The sequence below is a fragment of the Oryctolagus cuniculus genome, chromosome 1 (genome assembly GCF_051225735.1).
Source record: "Oryctolagus cuniculus isolate XC-2025 breed Fujian yellow rabbit chromosome 1, ASM5122573v1, whole genome shotgun sequence".
In the NCBI taxonomy this organism is placed as follows: Eukaryota; Metazoa; Chordata; class Mammalia; order Lagomorpha; family Leporidae; genus Oryctolagus; species Oryctolagus cuniculus.
The window spans coordinates 11,941,061-11,968,961 of record NC_142867.1 but is presented as its reverse complement, the minus strand read 5'-3'; the positions used below and the strand labels follow the sequence as shown (position 1 = coordinate 11,968,961).

Below are 27,901 nucleotides of genomic sequence, written 5' to 3'. Positions count from 1 at the left end.
TGAGTTAGTGCTAAATGCAGTTTCCTGGGGAGGGAAATGTTGGTTCAGTTAGAACTGGATGCCTTTCAGTTGTCTAATCAACTATGACTAAATTAGTGAACATTCTTGTGGAAAGTAAACATGGTTACAGGCATCCAATAATGGGTGACTCCATGGGTGTAGGGAGCAAGTAAGCCCTAAGAAAGTTTAAAATCACAGGAGTGGGGTAACTACATCAAAAGGTATGTACCCAGTCTCATTGAAAAGCCATGATGAAAGAGTAAAATCTGAGAGGTAGCTCTTGTTTTTTTTCTGGAGAGTCAATAGCTATTTAGTAGATACCAAAATCAGTGGGTTGATACAAAAAGCTTCTTTCAAGAAATTACAAAGAATGAGAAATCAGGGCTATCATTATCTCAAAAATAATTAGTATTGCTTTTTTCTCTATATTTCCCTACAGAAAAGGAATATATCCATCCTCTATAAATCCTATATCATATCTTAGTTAAAATGCCAAGAAGATTTGCCTTAAGAAAGGAGACCAAAGCATTGGGGGTAAGGACTAAGTGCTACCTGGGTTTATAAAAAAATAATTTAAAATTAAAAAAAAAAAAACTTGCTTCTTCCTGTTATAAAGGGAGACATTGACCACATCTGCAATGAACCTCCGAAGGAAGGAAAATTGATGAAAGTATTCTGAGATGCTGACAATCAGACTAGGGCCGATTTGACACGATTATGGATCCACAAACCATTTCTAACAATTCAGCATTTCCACAACCTACCCAAGGTTGTAGCAAATATACTCTGGGGTTACTGATATTTGAGAAATTTATTTTCTTTCTTCCTTTGTGAACAGTTTGAAACAATGCTTATATATCATAGATTAAGTGGTCAGATGATTTGCCTAAAACCAGAAGAGGAGATAGATAATGTGTTAATGTGTCCTGGACATGCTTCTCCTAAATTTGACTCGAGAGAGTCATATTCTGCATTGATGAGTCCTTCTCATCTCTCCTTATCCACCAGTATCTGTGGAACATTTAATCACCTTTGGATATAAGCCAATAACATTAAAATTAGCACGAGAAAAAAACTACCAACATCTCAAGTCCTTGGTTATCTCCAGCTAGTTAGGACCTACCTGGTACACTATCAAAACGCAGGACACTCCTGCATGTAGCAAAGCCCCATATGTAGCAGGGACAAGGGCCTAGATGTTTCTCTACCATATCTCCCAATTTCATGTTATTTTAGTTCTAGATTGCTTATTCCTTATCTTCTTATGTGTGTATGTTTATATACTCATCCTATTGGTCTTTTTCTCTGGATGACCTGGGATAATACAAATTTTGGTTTTGCAAGTAGCACTAAAAGGAAAAGAACTTTAAGCATGGATTTTATGAGCTGGCTCCAGGGTTTCTGGAATTAGCTCTCTCATCAGAATTGAAAATGCTAACAACTGGATTTCTAGGAGTAAGTAAATAACTGAATCTGGCAATGCAGTTTCACAAAATATCATAATTGGATATTCCTAATTAAACACTTATAAGAAACAAGAATCTAGATGACTGTGTATGACACTTTTGAGCATTTTTTAAATTAGTAAGTGTAAAGAGATTGATATCTCCTCATGTCATTCGACACACTAGAAAGAGAAAAGAATGGGCCCAACTCAAATGCTGAAAAAAAATTATCTGAAAGCTTCTATGTCTGTTCCAAAAGAGACCCCTACCTCCTACACCCCCTGGGACTAAGATTGCTGAAATAAACCCCAAAATCTGCTTTACCTTGTAAGTGGCTGGATTCCAGTCCAAACTGAATTCCCAAGGTGTCTATTGTTAGAAAAGAATGGGCTCCTATAACTTGGAGTAGGGACATAGGAGAAGACAGTGATGAAGCTGAGGACATCCTGGTAAGTTTTCCTTGCCAGTAAAAAAGAGCCCCTCCCCCCCATTTAAGAGGATGAACCCTGCATTGCCTAAGGAAACGGTAAGGACCTCCCAGAGACACTTGCCTAGCAAGATAGTACTGATTCTGCTTAGAGCTCATCTCTGTCACCGTTTTTTGTTTCAAGACTTGTAACTAGAAGTTCCAGAAGCTTCCTATAGTTGAAACAAAAGGTATGACCTGTGAGGAGGTGTGTTACAGTCCTAAAGGACTCCTCAAGCTTTCTAATTTAAGCAGACGGAAGTCCAGGGAATGTATGAGAAATATCGGTAGATGTTACTATGTGTGAGATAATGATGGAAGGAATAAAGTTGGATTGTATTGGGCTGAATTTACTGATATGGTCCCACTAAGCAGAAAATCTGTATTCAGAATTGCAGCTTGGATGTTGGAAGGTGCTCTAACAGGTGTTTTTTTTGTTTGTTTTTTTTTGTTTTTTTTTTTTTTATTGGCTGGAATAGGATCTGAGAGGTGGCCCACAATAAGTGAGCTACAAATTCTAGACGTGTCTTAGTTTACTGAAGCAGGAAAGTTGAAATGCTTAGGGTGATCAGAACGTTAGAGTGGATTGATCATTTAAAAACTGAGGGGGCAGGGTTTGAGGGTAGAATAGGAAAGACACACCTTTTACCCCAATGATTTTATCAAATAAATTGGTAAGGGAGAGTATCAGCATTTGTAGAGAACTGTGATCCTCTTGCAATGGGAGAAATTAGATTCCTCAGGGGTGGCGGCAGGGGCCAAGGGGTGGTGACAGGGGCCAAGTGACAGCCTTCAACTGTGAGGTGAAGTGGATGTGGTTGTCATAATAGAGACCAGAGTCGAAGCAGTGATCAGAATAGTCAAAGACCTGTGGTGTTGTCTAGTTGATTTTGATGTTCCCGGAAGCGCAATAGAAAGAAATCCTATTAACTCTTATTTGATCTATATAAGCTTAAAAGTTCTAGGTCAAGTGAACAAAAGCCTAGTGTGAAACATAAAAAAGGAACTGTACCTCCTCAGTCAATTCCCAGATTTGAATCGCTTTGCTGATCTAAAACCCCTTAATGATAGGGAGTCTGGGTCTCCATGAGGATGGTCCTCAGAACACTGTCAAAATTTCTACTATTTCTCTCAGTTTTCCCCATGGGGACCTATAGTCCTTGGCCAGAATAACTGTACATTTGGGGACATTTCAGAGAATTCTGCACACTGGCGCTAGTTCCAGAAGACCCAAAACATCATTGAGGTCCACCCTTCGGGGTAGAGGCTTCTATAGGTCATATGATAGATGTTTTAGCTCAGATGTATGTCACAGGAGGCTCAGTTACTCCCCCAGACCCGGCCTGTGGTTATTCCTCCAGTTGTAGAATGCATAATTGGAATAGTTGTAGTCAGTAACTGGCAGCATCCCACATTAGTCTCCTGTCCTGTGGAGTAAGGGATATTATCGTGGGAACAACTAAATGGAAGCCACTGAGGCTGCCTCTACCTACAATGATAGCAAAACTAAAGCAGTGCTATATTCCTGGAGATTAATACCACCATCAAAGACTGGGAAGATGCAAGGGAAATATTACTAACACATTCACCTTGCCTATTTGACCTGTGCAGAAGACATATGGATGTGGGTAAATGACAATGAATTATGGTCAGCTTGATCAGGTATAATTCAGATTGCAGCTTCTGTACCAGATGGAGTTTGTTGCAAAAATAAATGCACTCCCTGCTACCCAGTATGCAGTTACTGGGCTGTCAAATGCCTTTTCTCGAGCCTTGTGTATAAAGACCACTAGAACCAGTTTGCTTTCAGCTGGCAAAGCCAACGATATACCTTCACTATCTTACCTCATAGATAAATCAACTATATATCCCTAGGTAATAATTCCGTTTTCAGGGATATTGATCCTCTTTCTCTTCCACACGAGATCACACTGATGACATTTGAATGACTGAATCTGATTGAATCTATTAGTAAGAAGTAGTAACCATGTTGAAGTGATGGAAAATAAATTTAACAAAACTTCAGGGGTCTTTGTATTCAGCAAAACTTACAGGGGTCCAATTGTATGGGCCATTTCTAGCTATGCCTTTTAAGGTAAAGGATAAGTTGTTGCATCTGGATTTTACTACAATCAAAAAAGAGGCACAACCTCTAGTGAGCCTCTGAATTTTGAGGCCCTCAGATTTTCCTTTAGTGTGCAGCGTATCTACTAAAACAGCCATCCACACACTTACAGAATGTATTGCCCATTGCCATGGTGTTCTATACAGTCTATTCACCAAGGGACTGGAAAAGCTGCCAGTTTTGATCTTGTACAAAGATTCTGTTCCTTTGAGTCACTTCATCCAGCAGACCTGGTAGTGCTTAAAGTGGCAGTGGCATATATGGATGGTTATAGAGCCTCCGGAAGATTCTATAGGTGAATTACAGTGTAAACCGTGGGATTTGGGGGAAAATCTCTACTGTCTTCTTTGGAAAGCTACCCTCCTTTTGAGAACCGGCTCTTTAGTAGCTCTAAGACTTATCACTGGGCCTTATTTAGAAGAGATTGAATCTTTTCACCATGAACCTCCAATTTACCTTGCAATCTGAGCTGCTCATCATGAACTGAATGTTATTGGCCTACCAAGCCATAAAGTTGGGTGAGCAGAGCAAGGTTTCATTATAAAAAAAAAAAAAAAAAAAAAAAAAAAAAAAAAAAAAACCACGGCGTATGCCTGAGCAAGTTCCATGAGGAAGCAGCTTAACTTAACTGCCCATGGTTGCTGTTCCTGCTACACGGCTTTCTGTCTCCCACCAAGCACCTATGGCTTTGTGGGGCATTCCCTGTGGTCAGCTGACAGAGGATGAGAAAACGCAACCGTTGATTCCAGATATCAATTCTGCATGATATCCAAGCACTACCCCAAAGTGGCGAGGTGCAGCACAATAGCCCCTCTCTGGGACAGCTCTGAAGGACAGAGATGAAGGACTGTTTTCTCAGGGGGCAGAACCTCAAGCAACACTCCTGGTTGTTGATTTTTCTAGGGAGGAGAAATGGCCAGACATGAGACTGTATATAGTAATTCATGTCTGTGGCCAATTGTGGATGGATGGTCAAGAGCTTGAAAGGAATATGATTGGGACACTGGTAACAGAAAGTCTGGAGATGAGGATTCTGGATATATCTCTGAATAGGGAAAAAAAAACCTGAAGATATTTGTGTCTCGGGCTTATGCCCACTGGAGAGCAAACTCAGCAGAGGGGAGTTTTAATAACCAAGTGGATATGCTAATTTTTCTGTTACTGTGGAAAAACCCTAATATACTTTCCCAAAATCTCAACACTAGAACAGAAACCTAGATGTCCCCTATGCACTTCAAGTTTAAGGTGACCTGATTTAAAACATATAAGTCCATTTAAAACTAACTAAATAGATAAAAGAATGAATGGGCATCAGGGCATAAAGTAGTTGCAGGGAGAGTGATACTGGAGTCTTCCAGTCTAGCTCCTTTGGTGGGTTGCATGTACCCTCATCATTGGTACATGCATGAGACTCTACTCTAGCTAGAAAATACGACCCAACTCTAATCATGGCCCCTAACAACCAGGGTCATAACCCAATCATTCCTTCATGCTTTTTTGATCATAGCCTAGGGTCTTGTTCCAAACTGTGGTTTCAAAAGTCAGCACTGGGTGTGGGAGTGGAGAGGGTAAAAGGGAAATTCAAGTCCAAGTCCTAAGCAAAAGAGGATGGCAGATGTAAAGTGAGGTCTAAGGTTCCTACTTGTGGTTGGTGATGTAGAACAAGTTCTGAATATGCAGGCTAGCATTGGCCTCAGAAAACCAACCATGGTGGGGGGGAGGGGTGCCCGTGCTTTCCTTTCAGTTGAATATCCTCCTGAACCAGACAAATAGGGCTCTGCTTAGTAATTAAATAAAACCAACTAGAAAATGAAATATCAATTATCCTTTTTAAAGGTTTCAATGAAACAAAAGCAAATACTCTATGTTTAAATAAACATATGGAGGGGCCGGCGCAATGGCACACTAGGTTAATCCTCCACCTGCGGCGCCAGCATCCCATATGGGAATCGGGTTCTAGTCCCGGTTGCTCCTCTTCCAGTCCAGCTCTCTGCTGTGGCCCGGGAAGGCAGTGGAGAATGGCCCAAGTGCTTGGGCCCTGCACTCGCATGGGAGACAGGGAAGAGCACCTGCCTCCAGGCTTCAGATCGGCGTAGCTCCAGCCATTGTGGCCATTTGGGGAGTGAACCAATGGAAGGAAGACCTTTCTCTCTGTCTCTCTCTCACTGTCTGTAACTCTATCTGTCAAATAAATAAATAAAAATCTTTAAAAAAATAAACAAACAAACATATGCCACCCAACTGAGGCTTCCATTTCTCTATTTACCTTGGGCCCTCCCTAATACACAACTCTTACTGCTTCAGAAATACGAGGGTAAACTGGGCATTCTCATAATCACTCAGTCATCCTCATGATTTCTCACTAACCGTTTGTGATAGATTTGACTTGAGTATTAATATTGATTTTCTCTTCTCACAGGCTGCACAAATAATGATTGCCCTGTATCTCTTTGCATTTGGGGTTCTCTGGATTTTTATGCATTCTCTAGAAGAGCCATCAACTAGTGTCGGTAGTACCCTTATGATGATTTTAATATGTTACTCATTTGTGTCAGCATTATTTGTGAGTAAACCATGGTATTATTGATTTATTTTTATTTTTTCTAATGAACAAGCAAATTACTTGGGTGGTCAAGCAATGGACTAAGAACTCAAGCTCTGACTTACAGAAGCTTATTTTAGTGTGGAGACCACCTTAGAAAATGATGTTTGTTGCATGTTTTGATATGATTTTGAGAGGATGTGACACACATGCAGGAAAGATTGGAGAAGTATGCTTGAATAATAATAGAGTGGTTGTTTGTATGACTATAAGGCTTTTCTTTTCCAGAGTGAAAATCCTAATGTCTGAGGCTATAGCTACAATTTTTATAAGTTATATAAGGACAGATAAAAGAAGAGATACATATTGAGAGCCATGGGTTATTTGGGAAATTAAGCAAAGATTTTTAAAATGGTTATTTTGAGTAAGGATTTATTACAATTCAGTGAGCATAGTTGTCAAGGTCTTCACCAGGGATAAACTCAATATCAGTTATCTCAGGAGCCCAGAGCCATGGTAACCCATAATTTACTTTAGTTCACAGTTCCACCCAGGGGCAATCAACCAGGGACCATGTTACTCATGAGCAACCTTGCCTAGCCCCATTATAACAAGTTTCAAACCAAACAAAAGCAGAAAGTTACCTAAGATCAAATTTCCTCATAGAAGAAAAAGAGTTCCTTTATCTCCTTACTCATGCTTTTTCCCTCAACTGAAGATAAGACTTCAAGTGTCCATGTACTTTTATAAAAGTCCTCTAGGCAGAACGATCCAACATGGGAAGCAGGATACACAGCAGACTTATAGAATGGTAGATGTCCTAAATTGCACTCTGGCCTCAGAATCAGCCCTTAAGGCATTCAGGTCTGGCTGAAGAGCCCATAAGAGTATTTTAGGCATGGAAAGCCAAGACACTCTGGAAAAAAAAAAAAAAGAGGACCTAAATGAAAGATCTCTGCGAGTGAGATCCCAGTGGAAAGAATGGGCCATCAAAGAAGGAGGTACCTTTCTCTGAAGGGAGGAGAGAACTTCCACTTTGACTATGACCTTGTCTAAATAAGATCAGAGTTGTCAAACTCAAAAGGCTTCCATAGCCTTGGCAACTCATGACTCAGCCTAGGGTGATTACTGATGCCATAAACAAGAGTGTCAATTTGTTAAGTCAACAACAGGAGTCACTGTGCACTTACTCCCCATATAAGATCTCTGTCCTTAATGTGTTGTCCAATGTGAAGTAACGCTATAACTAGTACTCAAACAGTACTTTACAGTTTGTGTTTCTGTGTGGGTGCAAACTGTTGAAATCTTTACATAATATATACTAAATTGATCTGTATATAAAGATAATTGAAAATGAATCTTGTTGTGAATGGAATGGGAGAGGGAGCGGGAGATGGGAAGGTTGTGGGTGGGAGGGAAGTTATGGGGGGGGAGCCACTGTAATCCATAAGCTGTAATTTGGAAATTTATATTTGTTAAATAGAAGTTAAAAAAAAAGTCCTCTAGGCATGCAAGTATAATCAGTTCGCTCAGAAAAGGCCCTAGTATCACTGTTCTGGATGACAGACATTATTTACTCAGAGGTTTTCCTGGGGCAGCAGTCCTCAAATGGATGTTGTTTACTAATACTTAGAACTTTCTGGATAAGGAATGTAGTTAATAAAAAGAAATTATTTCAACTGAAGTAATGCAATGAAAATCACCATTTACAAGGTCTCCAGAAAGAATGCTAATCCTAGTAGATAGAAAGGGAGCTTATGTCAGAGAGAAAATTATTCAATACTATCTATTGTGTGTCAGTCACCCTCTAAAGATACCTCGAGTTTTTTGACTCATTGCCACAACAACCTTATGGAGACAGCTGCTATTGATCTCCAATTTATGCATGAAGAAACCTAGGCTTAGATAATATAGCTCTGATAGCAAGACACAGTAACAAGACGTCAGACATGAAAAATCAAACTAAGGTGCTTCTGCTTCCAAAACAGTTCTCATTTTCCTGGAGGATGCACATTCTCCTTCTTAGTATATTCAAGTCATCTTTTACAAGTTCTCAGATATATTCAAAGCAGATATAAGATAGACTATTGGGGAAAAATTAAATTCTTCATATGCCAGAAATAATCATCTTTTCTACTTGTGCCAGCAAGTAATGATAGCCCTTAGGACATGAAGTTAGTGGAACACAACTTGTAAATCATCAGGCCAAATGCATTCTTGAAACTATTTTCCAGTGATAAAATATTTTTCCTATAACATTATGGGGAAGAAGGATTTATGCAAGTGATAGGCCACCACACTAGCCCTTCAAGATTATTTTCTAGTAATTTCAGTCACAGGTTCAATAAATGACAAACTAAGTGAAGTGTCCCTCATAATATCATTGTGATATCCCTCAGTTCCACAAACATCCTTTTAATGACCAGAGTCTGTAACTTCTCATCTGTCTTTAACAGAGAAATGTTGTACCCATATCTTAGAGATTCTACTAGGGGTTGTCACAAAACTGAAATGGGACTTTTCTTGTTAAATTCACTTCAAAAAGTAAATGATACTTTATATATCAGGAATGCCACTGCCATTAGGAAGAGCAGTTGCTGAAGATATTATCATAAGTCATGAGTGTTTATAAATACTTGTTTCTATCCTCAGTTCATTACCTCAGGATCCAGCAGCGTAATTCAGAGGCCTTATACTCTCTGTAAGGTATGTCCAAATATTTGGAGCAACTTGAAAGAGAAAAATGTTTCCTGGACCAAATGGAAAATAAATTATTTCTCAACCAAATTTTTGGGAAACAAAAAAATTTTCCAAATACGTGGATGAGAAAAAAAGCATTTCATTTTTATAAAGATGTACTCCAATTTATCTTTTGTGTGTAGGTGTTAGAAGATGGTGAGCAACACATACTCGTATGAGCTCTTCCAACCTAATTAGATGTCAAAGTAGTTGTGCCAAATTATGTTTCCACCAGCTGTGTGTGAGAATTTGCTTTGTCCAACTTAGACTTAAGAGACTTTAAAACATTTGCCAGGCTGATCTAATGAAATATTATTTCATGTCGGAGTTTGTGAACTCAAGAGGCTTCCATAGCCTTGGCAGCTCATGACAAGCGCCTTGGGTGATTAACAATGTCATAATTAAGAGTGTCAATTGTTAAATCAACAACAGGAGTCACTGTGCACTTGCTCCCCATGTAGCGCCACTCTCCTTAATGTGTTTTACTATGAGAATTAACAGTAAAACTAGTTTCAAACAGTACTTTATAGTTCGTGTTTCAGTGGGGTTTGAAATCAGGACATATGAATCCTTCAACTTTGTTCTTAGCATTTGCAGGGTTGAGGGGGGCACTATTCTGGGTCCTTTGCAATAACATAGAAGTTTTATGATCTTTTTGTCAATTTCTGTGAGAAAAATCAGCTGATATTTGATAGGAATTGAGTTGAATTTGTAGATCAATTTGTGCAGTCTTATCCATAGCAACACTAAACTTTTACATCTGTGAGCACAGATGTTTGCCACGTTCAACAATGTTTTTCAGTGGAAAGAACAGGTCTTCAAAGAGGGAGGTGCCTTTCTCTGAAGGGAGGAGAGAACCTCCACTTTGACTATGACCTTGTCTAAACAAGATAAGAGTCGGAGAACTCAAGGGGCTTCCATAGCCTTGGAAACTCATGACTGGTGCATAGGGAGATTACTGATGCCATAAACAGGAGTGTCAATTTGTAAAGTCAACAACAGGAGTCACTGTGCACTTACTCCTCATGTAGGATCTCTGTCCTTAATGTGCTGTACACTGAGGCTTAATGCTATAACGAGTACTCAAACAGTATATTTCACTTTGTGTTTCTATGGGGGTGCAAACGATTGAAATCTTTACTTAATGTACACTAAACTGATCTTCTGTAAAAAAAAAAAAAAAGAAATTATCAATTCCCAACTTGACTCTCACTGGGATTAAACATGACAATAGGTCTGATCTGATTTCATCATCATTTAAAAAAAAATCATCTATTATTTTTCACTTTATGTTTCTGTGTGGGAACAAACTGTTGAAATCCTTACTTAAGGTATACTAAGCTGATCTTCTGTATATTAAGATAATCGAAAATGAATCTTGATGTGAATGGAAGGGGAGAGGGAGTGGGAAAGGGGAGGGTTGTGGGTGGGAGGGACGGTATTGGGGGGAAAGCCATTGTAACCCATGAGTCGTACTTTGGAAATTTATATTCATTAAATAAAAGATAAAAAAAAAAGTTCCTGAGAAAACTAAAAAGTACTTAAGGAAAAGGGGGATCCTAATGGAAGTAATATATTAAGCAATATATTTCATATGGCAGATTCTAAGAAACACTAGTATTTTAAAGTGCTAGGACCACAGAAAGTAAAGGTGGAAAAGAGAAACTAGGGAGTCTCATCTTAGTAATGGTGAAGTGGAATATCTGAATCAACCTTTGTAACCCATGAGTCGTACTTTGGAAATTTATATTCATTAAATAAAAGATAAAAATAAAAAAACTAAAAAAAAAAAAAACAAAGTAAATTTTTGCACTTCTTTTGTTAAACTCATTCCTAATTTTTTTCTATTTTTGTTACCTTAATATTATTTTCAGAGAGTTCATTAAAAGTGTATAGAAATACATTTGGATTCTGTACATTGATCTTGTTATCTTGTAATCTTGCTAAACTTGTTTATCATTTCTAATAGTCTTTAGTTAATTGCTTAGGATATTTTATATAAGAGAACAAGTAGTTTTGTGAATACATGCAGTTTTACTAATTCTTTGACCAATCTGAATGTGTTTTGTTTCTTTTTATCACCTAATTGCTCTAGCTAGAACCTCTAATGCAGTGTTGAATATAAGTAGATACTCCTCACTTGTTTCTCATCTTGGGAGGCAAGCGCAAAGTCTTTCACCAATAAGTCTGTTTCCATAGATGCCCTTTAATCAGGTTGAGGAAGATCCCATATATTCCTATGTTGTTGAATATTTTCAGGATGATAGATTGTTGGAGTTTTGCTAAATATTGAATGTGACCTGAATGTGCTAACCTGTTTATGGAGCACTCCTTTGGCCTGGTGAATAAGTCACCAGCTAGGACACCAATTCTCATATGGGAGCACCTGGATTTGGGTCCTAGCTCTGGCTTTTGATTCCAGTTTCCTACTAATGCAGACCCTGAGAGGGAGCATCAAATAGTTTGGTCCCTGCCACCCATGGGTAGACAGACCTGCATTGCATTGCTGCCTCCTGGCCTTGGCCAGGACAGCCTGGCCCATTCCTGGCCAGTATAGGCATTTTGGGAATGAACTAACAGATGGAATCTCTCTCTCTCTCCCTCTCTCTCTCAAATAAAACATATTTTATAAAAATCTGTTTATCCTCTGCATGACCAGTTTTTCTTTGTATGTCTACTATAGGTTATTACAGCAATTGTAATGAATGTCCTAAGTATCTGTGTGGCTACGTTTGGTTTAATTATGTTAGCCATTGAGTTTGTGGCTTTTGAACATCACTCAGATGAATACTCTTGGTCAAATGTAAGTATCAGCTTTAAAAACAACTGGATCATGACGTCTTAAATAAGAGTGTCAATTGTTAAATCAACAGCAGGAGTCACTGTGCACCTGCTCCCCATCTAGGATCTCTGTCCTTAATGTGTTGTACTATGAGAATTAATGGTAAAACCAATCTTCAAACAGTACTTTATACTTTGTGTGTCTTTGTGGATGCAAAGAGTTGAAATCTTAGTATAGAGTTGATCTTCTGTATATAAAGATAATTAAAAATGAATCTTAATGAATAATGGGATGGGAGAGGGAGTAGGAGGTGAGATGGTTTGGGGGTGGGAGGATGGGTATGGGGGAAAGAACCACTATAATCCAAAAGTTGTACTTATGAAAATTTATATTTATTAAATAAAAGCTTTATATTAAAAAACTGGATCAAACTTTTGTATATAAATGAAAAAAGTATTGTGAATCATGTGAGTATGTTGAAGGGAGTAAGGTATAGAAAAGGCAACCAAATCTTTCAGCCATCTTTGGCATAGAAATATAAAAATAAACTATATTTCCTACAAATATTTGCCATGAGCATATTTTAAAAACTCAAAAGTTAAAACAGCAGGAACCTCAAAAAGAGATGATGGGATGGAATACTTAGAATATTCTACAAAAAGACTTATCAAAAATAATATTGTGACAATTAAAACAGTTTAGTAAGATGATTGGATAAAGGAAAAGCCAACAAAAATTTTCCTTACAAAATTCACTTAGATATTAAAATGGAAAAAATAGCCTCATCAAAATAACAGCAAAATTGTGAAAGTTTTATAAAGGGCATAAAAAAGAATTGTGCAGCTAGCTTTGTGGCCTAGTAAATAAAACTGACACCTGTGATGCCGGCCCCCATGTGGGCACCAGTTTGTGTCCCAGTCACTCCACTTCTGCTCCAGCTCCCTGCTAATAGTCTGGGAAGAGCAGAAGGGGATGGTTGGGATAGCCAAAGTACTTGGGCCCCTCCTGCCCATATGGCTACCCTGGCTCCTTTGCTTTGGTCTGGCTCAGTCCCAGCCATTGTGGCTATCTGGGAAATGAACCATTGGATAGAAGATTCTCTCTCTCTCTCTCTCTCTCTCTCTCTCTCTAATATTTTAACTCTGACTTTCAAATAAATAATTTTTTTAAAAAAATGAAATACTTGAAACTTATGTTCTTGAATGCAAATTCACAATATAATAAAATTGCAAGCTTCTGCAAATTAATACGTATTAGCCAAGTATATCTAGAATCTTAACAAATTTTAGAAGTAATACAGTGAAATCACTCTAAAATGCACATGAATAGGAGAATAACTGTGAGTAATTACAAGAAATTCTAGAAGTCAGATTGGAGAGGGCCAGAGAACTTTCTGCACTAGATAACAAAACTTATTAGGTGATTATAATCAAAGTGATGTAGTATTTACAGACTAAAAGAAAACTCAATCAAAACACATAATGGAGGTTTGAGAAATAAGTCCAAGTAGAAGTGGAAACATTTTGTGGTAGATGACCTTACCCATTCATAGGGAAAGAATGAAATTTTATCCCATCAAGGTGGCATGTACCAATGACATCTCACTAGTCAAAGTTATCAGTTTCAGTTCATAATTGATCATAATGATAGGATTAAGTGTCAAAGGGATCACAAAAGAAAGACTAGTGTCTGCTAATACTAACTGATAGGATTAAAAAGGAGAAAACGATCCAACATGGGAAGTGGGATACACAGCAGACTCACAGAATGGCAGATGTCCTAAACAGCACTCTGGTCTCAGAATCAGCCCTTAAGGCATTCGAATCTGGCTAAAAAGCTGATGAGAGCATTTCAGGCATGGAAAGCCAAGACACTCTGGCAAAAAAAAAAAAAAAAAAAAAAAAATGACCTAAATGAAAGATCTCTGTGAGTGAGATCCAAGTGGAAAGAACGGGCCATCAAAGAAGGAGGTATCTTTCTCTGAAGGGAGGAGAGAACTTCCAGTTTTACTATGGCCTTGTCTAAATAAGATTGGAGTTGGCAAACCCAAGACGCTTCCATAGCCTTGGCAGCTCTTGACAAGAGTCTTGGGTGATTCCTGACGCCATAAATAAGAGCATCAATTGTTAAATCAATAACAGGAATCACTGTGCACTTACTCCCCATGTAGGATCTCTGTCCTTAATGTGTTGTACTATGTGAATTAACGGTATTACTAGTACTCAAACAGTACTTTATACTCTGTGTTTCTGTGTGGGTGCAAACCGTTGAAATCTTTACTTAGTATATACTAAATTGATCTTCCGTATATAAAGATAATTGAAAATGAATCTTGATGAAGAATGGGATGGGAGAGGGAGTGGGAGATGGGATGGTTGTGGGTGGAATGGTGGTTATGGGGGGGAAAAGCCACTATAATCCAAAAGCTGTACTTTGGAAATTTAATTTATTAAATAAAAAATTAAAAAATAGTATTAAATCAAAGAGTTATCCATTTCAAAGAAAATAATATTGGACACCTACTTTCTACGATGTGTGTAAATATTGAGTCAACAACCACAAAATCAATTACAATTAGCATGAAGATGAAGTTAATATACTAGTGGCACAAAAAAGAGAGAACAAGAATAAACAGGAAAAAGAAATATATTTCACATCATGAAGATTTATATTTTTTGTATAGTATAGATTGACCCAAAGAAAACTGAAAAGGTGACGTCACTGATACAGTGGACCAGGAGGATGGAGCCAAGAAACAGGGTAGCCTCTGGACAGAGCCATAGAGGATTATTCTCAGACCATGAAACAGTGAAGTTGTCCCTGTTGAATGTTGGACTTCTCTCTTTTGTTCTCAGGAGGGAATGTGTGTGCTGTACCTGCCCTCCCATTGTAACCCAGAGCAGATAGCTTGTGTAATGGTTTCACAAGTCCACAGGTGGAGAGAACTTTTAACCCAGGATTAACCATACTATGAATCACATCCATAACCCATAACAATGATGAGACTTGGGGTTTTATGATTTGAAGGAATGTTGAACACAGGTTTTAGACTTAAAGTTGATAACGAAAAAGGTGGAAATTCTGGAGACACTGGGATCAATTGACTATATTTTGTACATGGTAAAGACATGAATTTGGGAAGACTAAAGGCATAATATGGGTTAAATCGTGTCCCCCAAAAAATATGTAGAAGTCCTAACCCACAGCATTTCAGAATGTGACATTTTGGGGGAACTGGGACACCATGTATGTAATTAGCTAAAATGAGGTCATAATGGAGGAGAGTGGGCCATTAATCCAGTATTACTGATGTTTTTATCAGAAGAGGGAAAATGAGACACAGGCACATAAGGAAGATGGCCAGGTGAACACAGAGCAGAGATAAGAATTATGCAGCTATAAGCCAACAAACATCTGTGGCTACCATCTGAAAAAGCAAGGGAGAGTCTCCCCCTTGAGGCTTCAGAAGGAGCATGCCCCTGTCAATATATTGATTTTGGAGTTTTAGCCTCCAAAACTCTGAGATGATAGATTTCCATTGTGTTGAGCCATTTGGCCCAGAACACTTTATTGCAAAACCCTAGAAGCAAATACCAGTAAATAACTATCCATTGCTATTGTTGTATTCTAAAACCGGTGAGAAAAGACACAGGAATCAAGCAAATGTAGACAGAGCAATCAGCTTTATTGGTTATTATATTTTTGATAACAGGTTTTGAACCTTTGGCCACATAAACTTGCTAATACCTTCCTACATGAAGTAAACTCATCTGCGTGATTACACACAGACCACAGATCATAAACCTTCATAAGGGACCCACACAATGGTTAGATGTTGGAAAGAATTTGTGGTTATAAACACAATCCATTTGAGGGTTGGGGGGGATAACCCGGAAGGAAATGGATTTCTTCCCTGAAAACCACCAATTAAATAAGTGCCTGCTCTTCACATATGAATGTTAAGGGAAGAGCATTGAGAAATACCAGGAGCCATTTCCACAAATTTCTAAGAGAGAGTAAATATTTTGGGCCACAATAAGAATACGGAAATAACATGTTCCACATAATTCATGGAACAACACTTACAGACATAAAAGAAAATAGAACGTAAAATTATATGTGTGCCAAATGAACTATCATAGAGCAGAGATTGTGAAGTCAAAAGAGAATACAGGGTCCAGTGCTGTGGCGTAGCTGGCATCCCATATGGGTGCCTGCTGGAGAACCAACTGCTACACTTTCGATCCAGCTCCCTGCTAATGTGTCTAGGAAAGCAGCAGAAAGTGGGAGACCCAGAAGAAGCCCCTGGCTCCTGGCTCCAGCCTGGCCCAGCACCAACTGTTGCGGCCATTTGGGGAGTGATCCAGCAGATGGAAGACTTCTCTCCGTGTCTGTCTGCCTCTGCATCTCTGTAACTATGCCTTTCAAATAAATAAGAAAATCTTGAGAGAAAGAGAGAGAGAGAGAGAAACAATGAGAGAAACAGAAGGGCATGCAATACCTGATCCTGAAGGACCCCACTGGACCAAGGGCTTCAAGTTCTCTCTTTACTTTTCATTATCATCATGTGTAAAAAGAGGTAAAAATACTTAATTCATGAAATTGTTGTTTAACATAATACTTGGCACGTATTTATGTACTAAATAATTTCTTTTATTTGAAAGGCAGAGTGATGGAGAGAGACAGAGAGATCTTCCATCCCAGATGGCCACAACAGCCAGGGATGGGCCAGGCTGAAACCAGAAACCAGGAGCTTTTTCCAGGTCTCCCATGTTTGTGCAGGAACCGAAGAACCTGGGCCATCCTCCTCTGCTTTCCCCAGGCTCATTAGCAGGGGGCTGGATCGGAAATGGAGCAGTTGGTTCTCAAACCGGCACCCCTTTGGGATGCCTGCATCACAGGTGGAGACTTAAGCTACTAAGCCACAACACCACCCCCTGTTCTAAATAATTTACAAATTGATTAGCTGTTATTAAAAGCAGCCAAAGGACACTGATAGGGTGAATGATATTTATTCCCTATTTTCTGTTCTTGTCTGATCTTTAAGTGGCTAATTAATATGAGGAATCCTTATTTTTCCATTCCATTCAGCTGTCTGGCATGTTGCTTCTACATTTCACACTCTTGAGCACCATTGTAGAGCTGATGCTTACAATCATACTTGTCGGTTGGTTTAAATCATCACTTAAACAAGAAGATTACAATCAAGAAAGTGAGTAATTTTACTTCTGGCTGTAAAATCAAGATGAAACTCTCTTTGAGGGACTAAAGATTAGCTAGAATTGAGGGGCAGAATTGTTGCTTCTAGAGTAAGGTCAAGAACACCTGGAAACATGCTGAAATATCTCCTGTTCCATCCTATATGAAATTTAAGTCAAATAACTTGTCATGACAAAACTATGTGGGAGAAGTTTGTCTTTGGACTTTAGATCTTAGAAGATTAATAGAGGTTTAAGGGTTCACACTATTGATAAAAGGGCGCTAAATGCTGTAGACTATAAAATTAAAATTTAGTGTTGAAATGTTTTCAAAATCTGAGGTATTTAAATGCCTTCAGAAAATATTTTAGAAGACACAGAGAAATGTAAGAATCTCCAAAAATCTATTCTTCCACAAAAACAATAAAAACATGGGCAAAAGGCAAAATCAATTTTTTCAGACTCTGGAAATTAGTATTTAAAAAAACTTGCAAGAATTCAAATAGCTGAATTTGTGCACAACAAAGAGCGTTGTGGTGCTGTAACTTGCCCTATTCTCATCTCCCTCACCCCATCTCCACAGTAACCTTTAAAGTTAACAATCATACAACCATAATGCATTTGAAAACTACCAGTCTGGCTGCCATGGAAGGGAAAAAATGAGAGTGGAGTTCTAAGAAAAATACATCCTCAGAGAATTGAATATTGTCAGGATACTGACTTGTATTCTATTCTTGTTGCTATAACAAAATACCTGATGCTGGGTACTTTATGAAGAAAATAGGCTTATTTAGCTCACAGTTTTTGAGGCTGAAGTGCAAGAGAGAGAAGCCCCATCTGTTCAGCCTCTGGTAAGAGCCCTCTGGTTACGTCACCACATACTGCAGAAGCACAAGCACTGGCTTCTTGCAGAAGGGGGCAGGGAGCAAGGGAGGGGCCTCACTTTAAAACAACCTGCTCTCCTAAGAGTTAACTCACTCTGCAAGACCCTCTCTGAGGGCAGCACTCCCATGACCTAATATCTTCCACTAGGTCCCACCTCTTAAAAATTCCACCACCTCAACACTGCCACCTTGGGCACTAATCTTCCAGCACATGAATCTTTGGGAACCACACTCAAACCATACCCAAACCATGGCAACTTTTCCCCCTACTGTCTTTTTGACTTGATTTCACTCAGCACTCAATCACTGGGAAGAGTTTTTCCCCAAGGATGTTTGGCAGAACAAGCAGGGAGGATCCCAGCCATCTGAAACAGGAAAAACCATCATGGTAAACTAAGGGTCGACCAGTAAAAACACAGGAGTAAGATTCCACAAAAGACTTCAAAACGATAGCAGTATCTGGAAATATTGAAGGACACCAGTGCATGGTGGTGTGTGTACATCCCACAAGGAGAATTGAGAATGCCCTAATCTTCCACCTCTGATTGACCTAAGGGTATCTCTGAACAGAAAGTGATGGCTAAGGACGAGCTGCAAATTGTCTCCCAGAGCTTTAAAAATCTTGCTCCAACACACACACACACACACACACACACACTCAGCAAGATGGAGAAACTTACTGGTTTAAGGAAATTCAGAAAATCAGTGTCCAATTATTGGCTGCTTCTAAGTTGATAGAACAGATAATTTAATGGCCACATGTGACAAATATGAATATAATACACAATTAGTTAAAGAAAACCACTAAATAAACGGAATAACAAAACAACATAAACCAACACCTAAAGGGCAGTGATTTCCAGTGTGGTCACACTATAGTGTTTTAATGTGCAGCTTTCAACAGAAATTATAAAATATGTCAAGAAATGGAAAAATAGAGGGAGCAGCATGCTACGCAGGGCTAGGAAGAAAAAGTGCATAGAATAGGGTAGGAAGTGCACGCTCCAGGGAGAAGAGGAAACCCTTCTGGGAGCCCCATGGGAGGAGGGGAAACGGCTTGAAACTGCATGGTGGGTGCTGGTATGCACACAGAGAGCCGCAACCACAGACAGCCTGAGCCAGCAGCATTGTTGAGAGGCCTGAGGGAGGTCCGTCTGCACCATTCCGTGGGGACAAAGCCAGATAGAGCTTGGCCCGGGTACTGACTGCAGCCTGCAGTTGCCAGCAATCCCCTGTGGTCCTAATGAAAGTGAAGGGGGACAACTGATTCAAACAAGTCTCTCCAAAACAAGACCCCTGGGAGAGGGGGTGGGGGCCATTTTAAATCAATGTGCATATGTAACAGATCACTGAAACAGACTGCCAGATGCTACCAGCAGGCTTTGGCCGAGAGACTGTGTAGTGGTCCATGGCTTCCAACAGAGGAAAGAGTCCTCAGCCATTGTCGCTCCCCCTCTTCGTGGTGGAACGACACAGGACCCTGCGCTGTTCTTTTGTCTGCTCGGCCCTTCCCGGGTTTGCTGCTGGTTCTTCCCGGGTTGGCTACCGACCCTTCCACCTCCGTGGAAGGGCGGTTCCCCCTGCCACCTTCCCCACTTCCGCGGGGGAGCGGCACACCGCCGGCCGGCTCTTTCGGGGGCTGCACAGGTGTTCCTTCAGATAGATGTTCCCCTTAGATGTTCCTCGTGCATGTTGTCTCTCTCCTCCTTTATAGTCCTCTTCCGCCAATCCCAACTCTCCTACCCACACGCCAAGTACGCTGTTCTCCTCCAATCAGGAGCAGGTCCTACAGTTTATTGGTTGAACTGGAGGCAGCTGTGTAGAAGCTGTTTCTCCCTTCTCAGAGCCATATTGTGGGAAAGCAGATGCATAGAATAAGTCTTAATTCCAGTAACAGTGTAGTCCGAGTTGCTCCCCACAGCCATCACTGCCCAGATGTATTCGCAGAAAGGGCAGACACTCCACGAAATCACAGAAGCATAATCCCAAAGATAAAAACCAACAGAAGAAAAAAATTTAATAATCAAACCCACAAATGACGAAAATCAAGAGTCGAAACTCAAGAAATAAAAATAAGGAAGCCACCATGACCCACAGAGGAACACAACAACATCTCAATATTCGAATTCAAAGATGACAAGATCAAGGAAATGCCAGAAATAGAATTCAGAAAATTAATCATAGGATGACTTAAAAAAATCAGAAGCAAATCCATGATCCACAGAAAACCATACATGACATGAGTGAAAATATTTCCCAGGAAATTGAGGATATAAAGACAAATCAAAATGAAATTTTAGAAATGAAGACTTCAATGGATCAAATAAAAAATGCAATGAAGGGACCGGCGCCTTGGCTCACTTGGTTAATCCTCCACCTGCGGCTCCAGCATCCCATATGGGTGCCGGGTTCTAGTCCCGGTTGCTCCTCTTCCAGTCCAGCTCTCTGCTGTGACCCAGGAGGGCAGTGGAGGATGGCCCAGGTGCTTGGACTCCTGCACCAGCGTGAGGGACTAGGAGGAAGCAGCTGGCTCCTGGCTTCAGATCAGCGTAGCTCCAGCCGTAGCGGCCATTTAGGGAATGAACCAACGGAAGGAAGACCTTTCTCTCTGTCTCTCTCTCACTGTCTATCTGTCAAATAAATAAATTTTAAAAAATGCAATGGAAATTCTTATGAGCAGACTTGATCAGGCAGAAGAAAGAATATCCAAACTAGAAGACAAATCCTTGGAAATCTTGACAGACAAAAAAAAAAAAAAAAAAAAAAAAAAAAAAAAAAAAAAAACAAGAAAATAGAAAGCTTAAAAACAGTGTTGGAGACCTATGTGATATTATCAAATGACCCAAAATATGGGTCTTAGGAGTTCCTGAAGGAGTGGAAAAAAAGAAGGAAATGGAAGGAAATGGAAAGCCTACTTTCTACTACATAATTTGGAGAAAGGAAGGGATGTTCAGACGAAGCACACATGACCAGAAAAGACCCTCACCATGACAATTTGTAGGAAAGATTCTACAGTAAAATATAAAGAAAAGATTCTAAAATAAGCATGAGAGAAATGACAGATCACTTTCAAAGGAATGCCAATTAGACTCGCAGCTGACTTCTCATCAGAAGCCCTACAGGCCAGAAGGGAATGGTGAGATATAGTACAAGTCTCAAAAGAAAAAAACTGTCAACACAGAATATTGTACCCACCAATCTTGCATTTATGAATGAAAGCTAAATAAAGACCTTCCATGACAAACAAAAATTGAAAGAATTTGTTGACACTCATCCAACCTTGCAGAAGATGTGCTACACACAGAAACAGAAAGATAGCCATCATTATGAAAGAATGGGAAGGCAGAAAAACCACCAATAGAAATACAAAATAAATCCGAAAGTAAACAATAAGAATATTTACAGAAAAATGGCAGGGTCAGGTCCTTACTTATTAGTAGTCACCTTGAATGTAAGTGGATATAATTCTCCAGTTAGAAGATACAGACTGGCTGAATAGATTGAAAAACAAGACCTATTTACTTCTTACAAGAAACACATCTCACCAACAAAGATACATACAGACTGAAAGTGAAAGGTTGGAAAAAGATAATCCATGCTAACAGTAACCAAAAAAAGACCTGGTGTTGCCACCCTAATTTCAGACAAAATAAACTTTAACATAGCAACTGTTTAAAGAGACAAATAAGAGCACTATGAAATGATTAAGGGATCAACCCAACAGGAAGATGTGACTATAATAAACATATATGCACCCATTACATTGTGCCTGGCTACATAAAAAAAAATATTAACAGACCTAAAGAGAGATATAATCTCTAATACAATAGTAACAGGATACCTCAATACTCCACTCTCATCAATGGACAAATCAACCAGACAGAAAAACAACCAAGAAACAACAGAGCTAATTAATACTATAGAACAAGTGGACCTAATGGATATCTACAGAACCTTTTACCCCACAGAAGCAGAATACACATTCTTCTCATCGGTACGTGGAACATTCTCTAGTATAGACCCTATGCTAGGCCACAAAGCAAGTCTCAGCAAATTAAAAAAAAAAAAATGGAAGCATTCCATGCACCTTCTTGGACCACAATGAAATGAAACTAGAAATCAACAACACAGGAATCTCTAGAATATACGTAAACACATGGAGATTGAGCAACATGCTCCTGAATGAACAGTGAGTCATAGAAGAAATCAAGAGAAATCAAAAAATTTCTGGAAAAAAAAATGAACATAACAATACATCATATCAAAACCTGTGGGATGTGTCTGGCACTGTGGCACAGTAGGTTAATCCTCCACCTGCAGTGCTAGCATCCCATATGGGCACCATTCTAGTCCTGGCTGCTTCTCTTCCCATCCAGCTCTCTGCGATGGCCTGGGAAGGCAATGGAAGATGGCCCAAGTGCATGGGCCCCTGCACACACGTGGAAGACCTGGAAGAAACACCAGCTTCCCATATTATGAGTGCCTGTGTCTGAGTCCCAGCTCAAGTAATTGGGTCCTTGCCACCTATGTGGGGTAACTGGATTGAGTTCCCAAATAAATAAAAATTTGAAAGATAATACATGATTATCTCAATAAACAATAGAAGCATTTGGCAAAATCCAATGTTCTTTCATGATTAAAAGAAACCAATCTATTAGAAATAGAATGGAATTTCTTTAACATGAAGAAGAATATTTATGAAAAATCCACAACTCACATAAATTTTTATGGAAAGAGACTGAATCATTTTCCTTTAAGATTAGGAATAAGATAAGGATTCTAATGTCACTTCTTTTCTACATAGTCTTAGAGATTCTATCTATGGAAATAAGGCAACAAAAAGAAATAGAAATATCCAGTTGATCAAGGAAAAAGTAAAACTTTTTACAAATATTGTAATTTCTTGTGTATAAAATACTTTTTAAAAATCCATAAAAAACTATTTTAACTAATAAATACATTCAACAAAGTGTCAGGACACAAGATCAATATACAAAAATCAATTATTTTTTAAATACTAGAAAACAAAATAAAATCAAAACATGAAATACATGTATACAAAAGAAATGCAAGACTTGTCCACCACAAACTTGAAAACACTATTGAAAGAAATTAGGCCGGCGCCGCAGCTCACTAAGCTAATCCTATACCTAGCAGCACCGGCACATCGGGTTCTAGTCCCGGTCGGGACACCGGATTCTGTCCCGGTTGCCCCTCTTCCAGGCCAGCTCTCTGCTGTGGCAAGGGAGTGCAGTGGAGGATGGCCCAAGTGCTTGGGCCCTGCACCCCATGGGAGACCAGGAGAAGTACCTGGCTCCTGCCTTCAGATCAGCGCGGTGCGCCGGCCACAGCACGCTGGCCGCGGCGGCCATTGGAGGGTGAACCAACAGTAAAGGAAGACCTTTCTCTCTGTCTCTCTCTCTCACTGTCCCCCCTGCCTGTCAAAAAAAAAAAGAAAAGAAAAAAAAGAAAGAAATTAAAGAATTAAACAATGGAAAGATATCCCATGTTCACTAATCAGAAGACTTAAGATGATAGTATTCCTTCAAATTAATCTACAGCTCAACATAATACCTACTAAATCCTAACTGGCTTTTTTCGTAAGTTGACAAACTGATTCCAACACTCATATGAAAGTGGAAGTAGTTCAAAATAATCAAATCAATATTAAAGAAGGAAAACAAAATTGGAAGATTAACACTTCAGAGCTTCAAGAATTACTCCAAAGTTACAATAATCAAGAAATTTTAGTACAAGCATGAAAGCTGACGTAAAAATCAGTATATATCATATGATCCAGCAATCCCATGACTAGAGGTATAGTCAAAGAAATTAAAATCAATAAGTTGAAGAGATATTTGCACTCATGTGTTAACTGTAGCACTATTCACATGGCTAAGATATGGAATCAACATAAGTTTCTCTCAAAAGATGAATGGATGAGTCATAAGTGATATATGTATATATAATGTATATACACATGTTGGAATGTTACTCAACCACTAAAAAAAATGAAATTCTCTCATTTGTAGCAACATGGATGGAACCAAAGCATATTATGTTAAATGAAATAAGTTAAGCTCAGAAAAGCAAATGTACATATTCTCACACAGACAGAAGTTCATGTAAATGAAATTAAAAGATGTTTATTTTGGTGTAAAAATTGTTTTAAAATTCATGCAGAGTTTTTTTCAATGAAATTTAGATTGTTCATGACCTTTTCGAATATCCCTCATATGCACATTTCAAAAATATTTTTCTTTAAGAATTTTTTGCACCAAAATAATCTTAATTCGATCAATTTCCATGAATTTTTTGAAGTACCCTTGTCTATGGAAGCCAAAAATTTGATCTAGTAGAAATAGAGAATGTAATAGTAGTTACCAGAGCCTAGGAAGGGTGTGGAAGGAGAGGTGGGATGGAGAGAGGATGGCTAGCATGTATGAGGAACAGTTGGATAGAAGAAATTACTTCTAAGGTTCTCTGGCACAGTAGGGTAACTATGGTTAGCAAACAGTTAATTGAATATTTCAAAATAGCTAGTAAGGAGGATTTTTAATATTCCCAACATAAAGAAATTGGAAGTGTCTGAGGTGATATGAATGCCAATTATTATGATTTGATCCTTACACATTGTATATATGTATTGAATTATCATACCATACCCAATAAATATGTAAAAAAAAAGCAATATAATGCAGTCAAGGGTCCAGAAGCAAGTTCATACAAATAGAACGTTTTGTGATTAGTTGATCTTTGGCTAGGGTATCAAAACACGTCAATGAGGAAATAATGAACTTTTCAACAAATGGTGCTGGAACAATTGGATATCCACATAAAAAAGAGCAAAGTTAAGTTTCTACTCCTCATGAAATACACAAATTAGCTCAAAATACAATGTAAATACAATTGGATATAATAACTTCATTGATTTCTTAGTCTCTGTCCACCCAAGAGGACACAGATGGTTTAAAAAAATAATCATTGCTATTTTTTATTACCAGGACCATTTCTTGATTATTGCAGCAAGGTTGAACTGCACGAAACTAAAATGTGTGAAAGGGGCCCATATATAAATGATGATAAGATTATAAATTTTTTCAGAGCAATTATCAGGCTTATAATCGATATGTTTCCTTAGAGCTCTAGAGTTTTCTGTATTTGTTGCACAATAAATGTCTATTGATTGAATAAACAACAAAATTCTTGGAAGCAAATATAAGCATAATTCTTTGTGATGTGGATTATGCAAGAGTATGTTAGGTAAGGCACCAAAAACACAATCAACAGAAGAAAAAGAATAAATTGCCCAACAAACAAAAGCTACAGACCAATGACACATTTTGAAAACTTCCCAACAAAATCTAGCAAACCAAATCCAGCAACTTAGAAAAAGGATTATATACCTTGATCAAGTGAGATTTATCCTAGGAATTCGATGTTGTTTAACACAAAGAAAGTAATCAAGGTAAGACACTGCATTAATAGGATAAAGGACAGAAACACAATCACTGAATAGTGATGCAAGGAAATATATCACAATGACTGACAATTTTATCTCCTTACCTATCCAGTTTGCCTAAATTCATTCAAAATCCCCCCAAGTATCTGCATTTTTATGTCAGCCTAAAACTCTGAGCCAAAGGAATGGCATGTTGGTGGAATTTCTGTAGTATCTGGAGTTCAGTGATGGAAAAAGAGGCTGGAGAGAGAAATCGAGACCAGATGCTAATGGTGCCTAACCACCTTATGAAGGAATTTTGATTTTAGTACATAGGTACCTGGGTAATTTTGAAGGGTTTTAAACAACAGTGTTTCTTGATCAAATTTTTGGTCACAAAATTATTTTCATTAGAGTATTTTCTGGTGTGAAGAACAGACTCACAACTCAAACTGCTAAATCAGTTAGCAAATATGTTATCTCTTATGCCAGCAAGTTCAAAGTTGGCAAGACTTCTGCCTTGATTGACACAGCAGCTCAGAGATGTTTTCTGTGACCCAGATTCTTTCTGTCTGCCTACTCTGCAATCATCCTGTTTTCATACTACAGCTGTCTCACCTTGTGACCCTAAGAGGGCTTAGGCAGCATAATTTCTGGTTCACATGCAGCAAGAGAAAGTGGCTTTTCTTCCTCAGAAGCCACAAGGAAGCCTATCTCGACTTCGTACTGGCTTCACATTGCCTTGGGCCTACCCAACTCTGAACTGAATGAAGGCAAAGGGGTTGTAACTGCCATGGATAAGTTAGACAAATCATTGCAGCACAAACCATTGCACAAATCATGTACAGTAGAGTGATTTTTGAGGGAGTCAACCATAATGTTCCCAGTCATTCTGGCAGGAGAATAGAGACAGAGTCAGAGGAGAGCAAGGCAAGAAACAGAATATTTAGGCGACTGCTCCATCAGACCAGCCAAGTGATGAGTACCTATGAACAATGAAGAAGAAAGAGAACCAATTTGAAAGACATTTAAGTTTATTCATTTTTTTACATTAGTTTCATACTTAATGTTGCTAGGAAACTAAGATGTTTACCCACTATTTCTAATTCCTATACTTCTCCATAACTGTTAAACACAGCTTTAAATACTACTCATCTGTATTTCATTTTATTAGAAACCTATTTTCAAAACATCACGTATTTTAGGTTATGTGTGTGTGTGTTTATACAACACAATATTCTGCTGAGGATTTGAAAAAGAAACACAAGAGTTTTTGCTAGGAAAAGACTGATGCTGCTCCCATCAGAATACCTCCTGCAATGATTCCCCAAAATCCTGTGGTCTGAGCCAGATGGCTTTCCACTCCATTGGCTGTTCAGGTATTTCTTGTCTGATCTACAACATGATATAGAGAACTGAACAGGAATCTCAGAACTCATCAGTCTAGCTGAAGGTTAAAGTTATTTTAAGAGTAATATTTTCATTTAATATGCTTGTTGCAGCTCATTTAAACCTGTGGTACCTAATGAGTCACAGATCTCATATCCCTTTGCCTAGGCCCCAGGACAGAGTAAGTGCTGTCTTCTCAGCATGTTTTCAGCTGTTCATATTTTAGGTTTACATATCTGTTTGTTAATGGTTTGTCTTGTTTTGTCTCAATGGTTCAGGATAAGGCTCTCATTTTAGAGTACCTTCATGATCAATTTGTTATCATTCAACTCATCCTAGGTTCCTCACCTTCAGAAATCTCACTGTCAGAAACCTCCATCACCCCCTAATTGTGAAGAACGAGTATGACTCCTGTCAAGAGCAAAAGATTAAGTGTGAATTCATGAAGAACCGCAATTATTTTCCAAAAGTCATGGAAAATGCATTCTAATGAAGTCACTTCTAATACTCTTTTTTCTAGTTCTTCAATAAAGGATGCAATATGATCACAAGTTGACTCTTCTCTTTTTAAAGCCAATATGGGGGGCTGGTGCTGTGGCATAATGGGTAAAGCTGCTGCCTGCGGTGCCAGCATCCTATATGGGCACCAGTTCAAGACCCAGCTGCTCCACTTCCAATGCAGCTCTCTGCTATGGCCTGGGAAAGCAGTAGAAGATGGCCCAAGTCCTTGGGCCTCTGCACCCGCTTGGGAGACCGGCAAGAAGCTCCTGGCTCCTGGCTTCGGATTGGCCCAGCTCCAGCCATTGTGGCCATCTGAGGAGTGAACCAACAGGTGGAAGACCTCTCTCTCTCTCTCTCTCTCTCTCTCTCTCTCTGCCTCTCCTTCTCTC

The 27,901-nt window shown here is 38.9% G+C and overlaps 1 protein-coding gene and 1 long non-coding RNA gene across 2 annotated transcripts in view; one reads left to right on the top strand and one right to left on the bottom strand.

Moving 5' to 3' along the window:
• The window catches only part of LOC149128297 (uncharacterized), a 134,320-nt gene that overhangs the window by 24,840 nt on the left and 81,579 nt on the right, over positions 1 to 27,901 (bottom strand). The window lies entirely within an intron of this gene.
• LOC103351662 (membrane-spanning 4-domains subfamily A member 6B) lies at positions 490 to 27,501 on the top strand. Its single transcript, XM_089323318.1, has 6 exons — positions 490 to 534; positions 6,456 to 6,599; positions 9,231 to 9,284; positions 12,001 to 12,120; positions 17,191 to 17,315; positions 27,351 to 27,501. Exons 1-6 carry the CDS (start codon positions 490 to 492, stop codon positions 27,499 to 27,501), a joined length of 639 nt encoding a protein of 212 aa, XP_089179444.1.

Excerpts from the sequence above, each read along its gene's own strand:
- LOC103351662 (XM_089323318.1), top strand. The coding sequence starts at position 490 with ATGCCAAGAAGATTTGCCTTAAGAAAGGAGACCAAAGCATTGGGG. Across the intron at positions 9,285-12,000 it reads GGCCTTATACTCTCTGTAAG|GTTATTACAGCAATTGTAAT; the intron begins GTATGTCCAAAT and ends TGTCTACTATAG. Across the intron at positions 17,316-27,350 it reads GATTACAATCAAGAAAGTGA|GTTCCTCACCTTCAGAAATC; the intron begins GTAATTTTACTT and ends AACTCATCCTAG.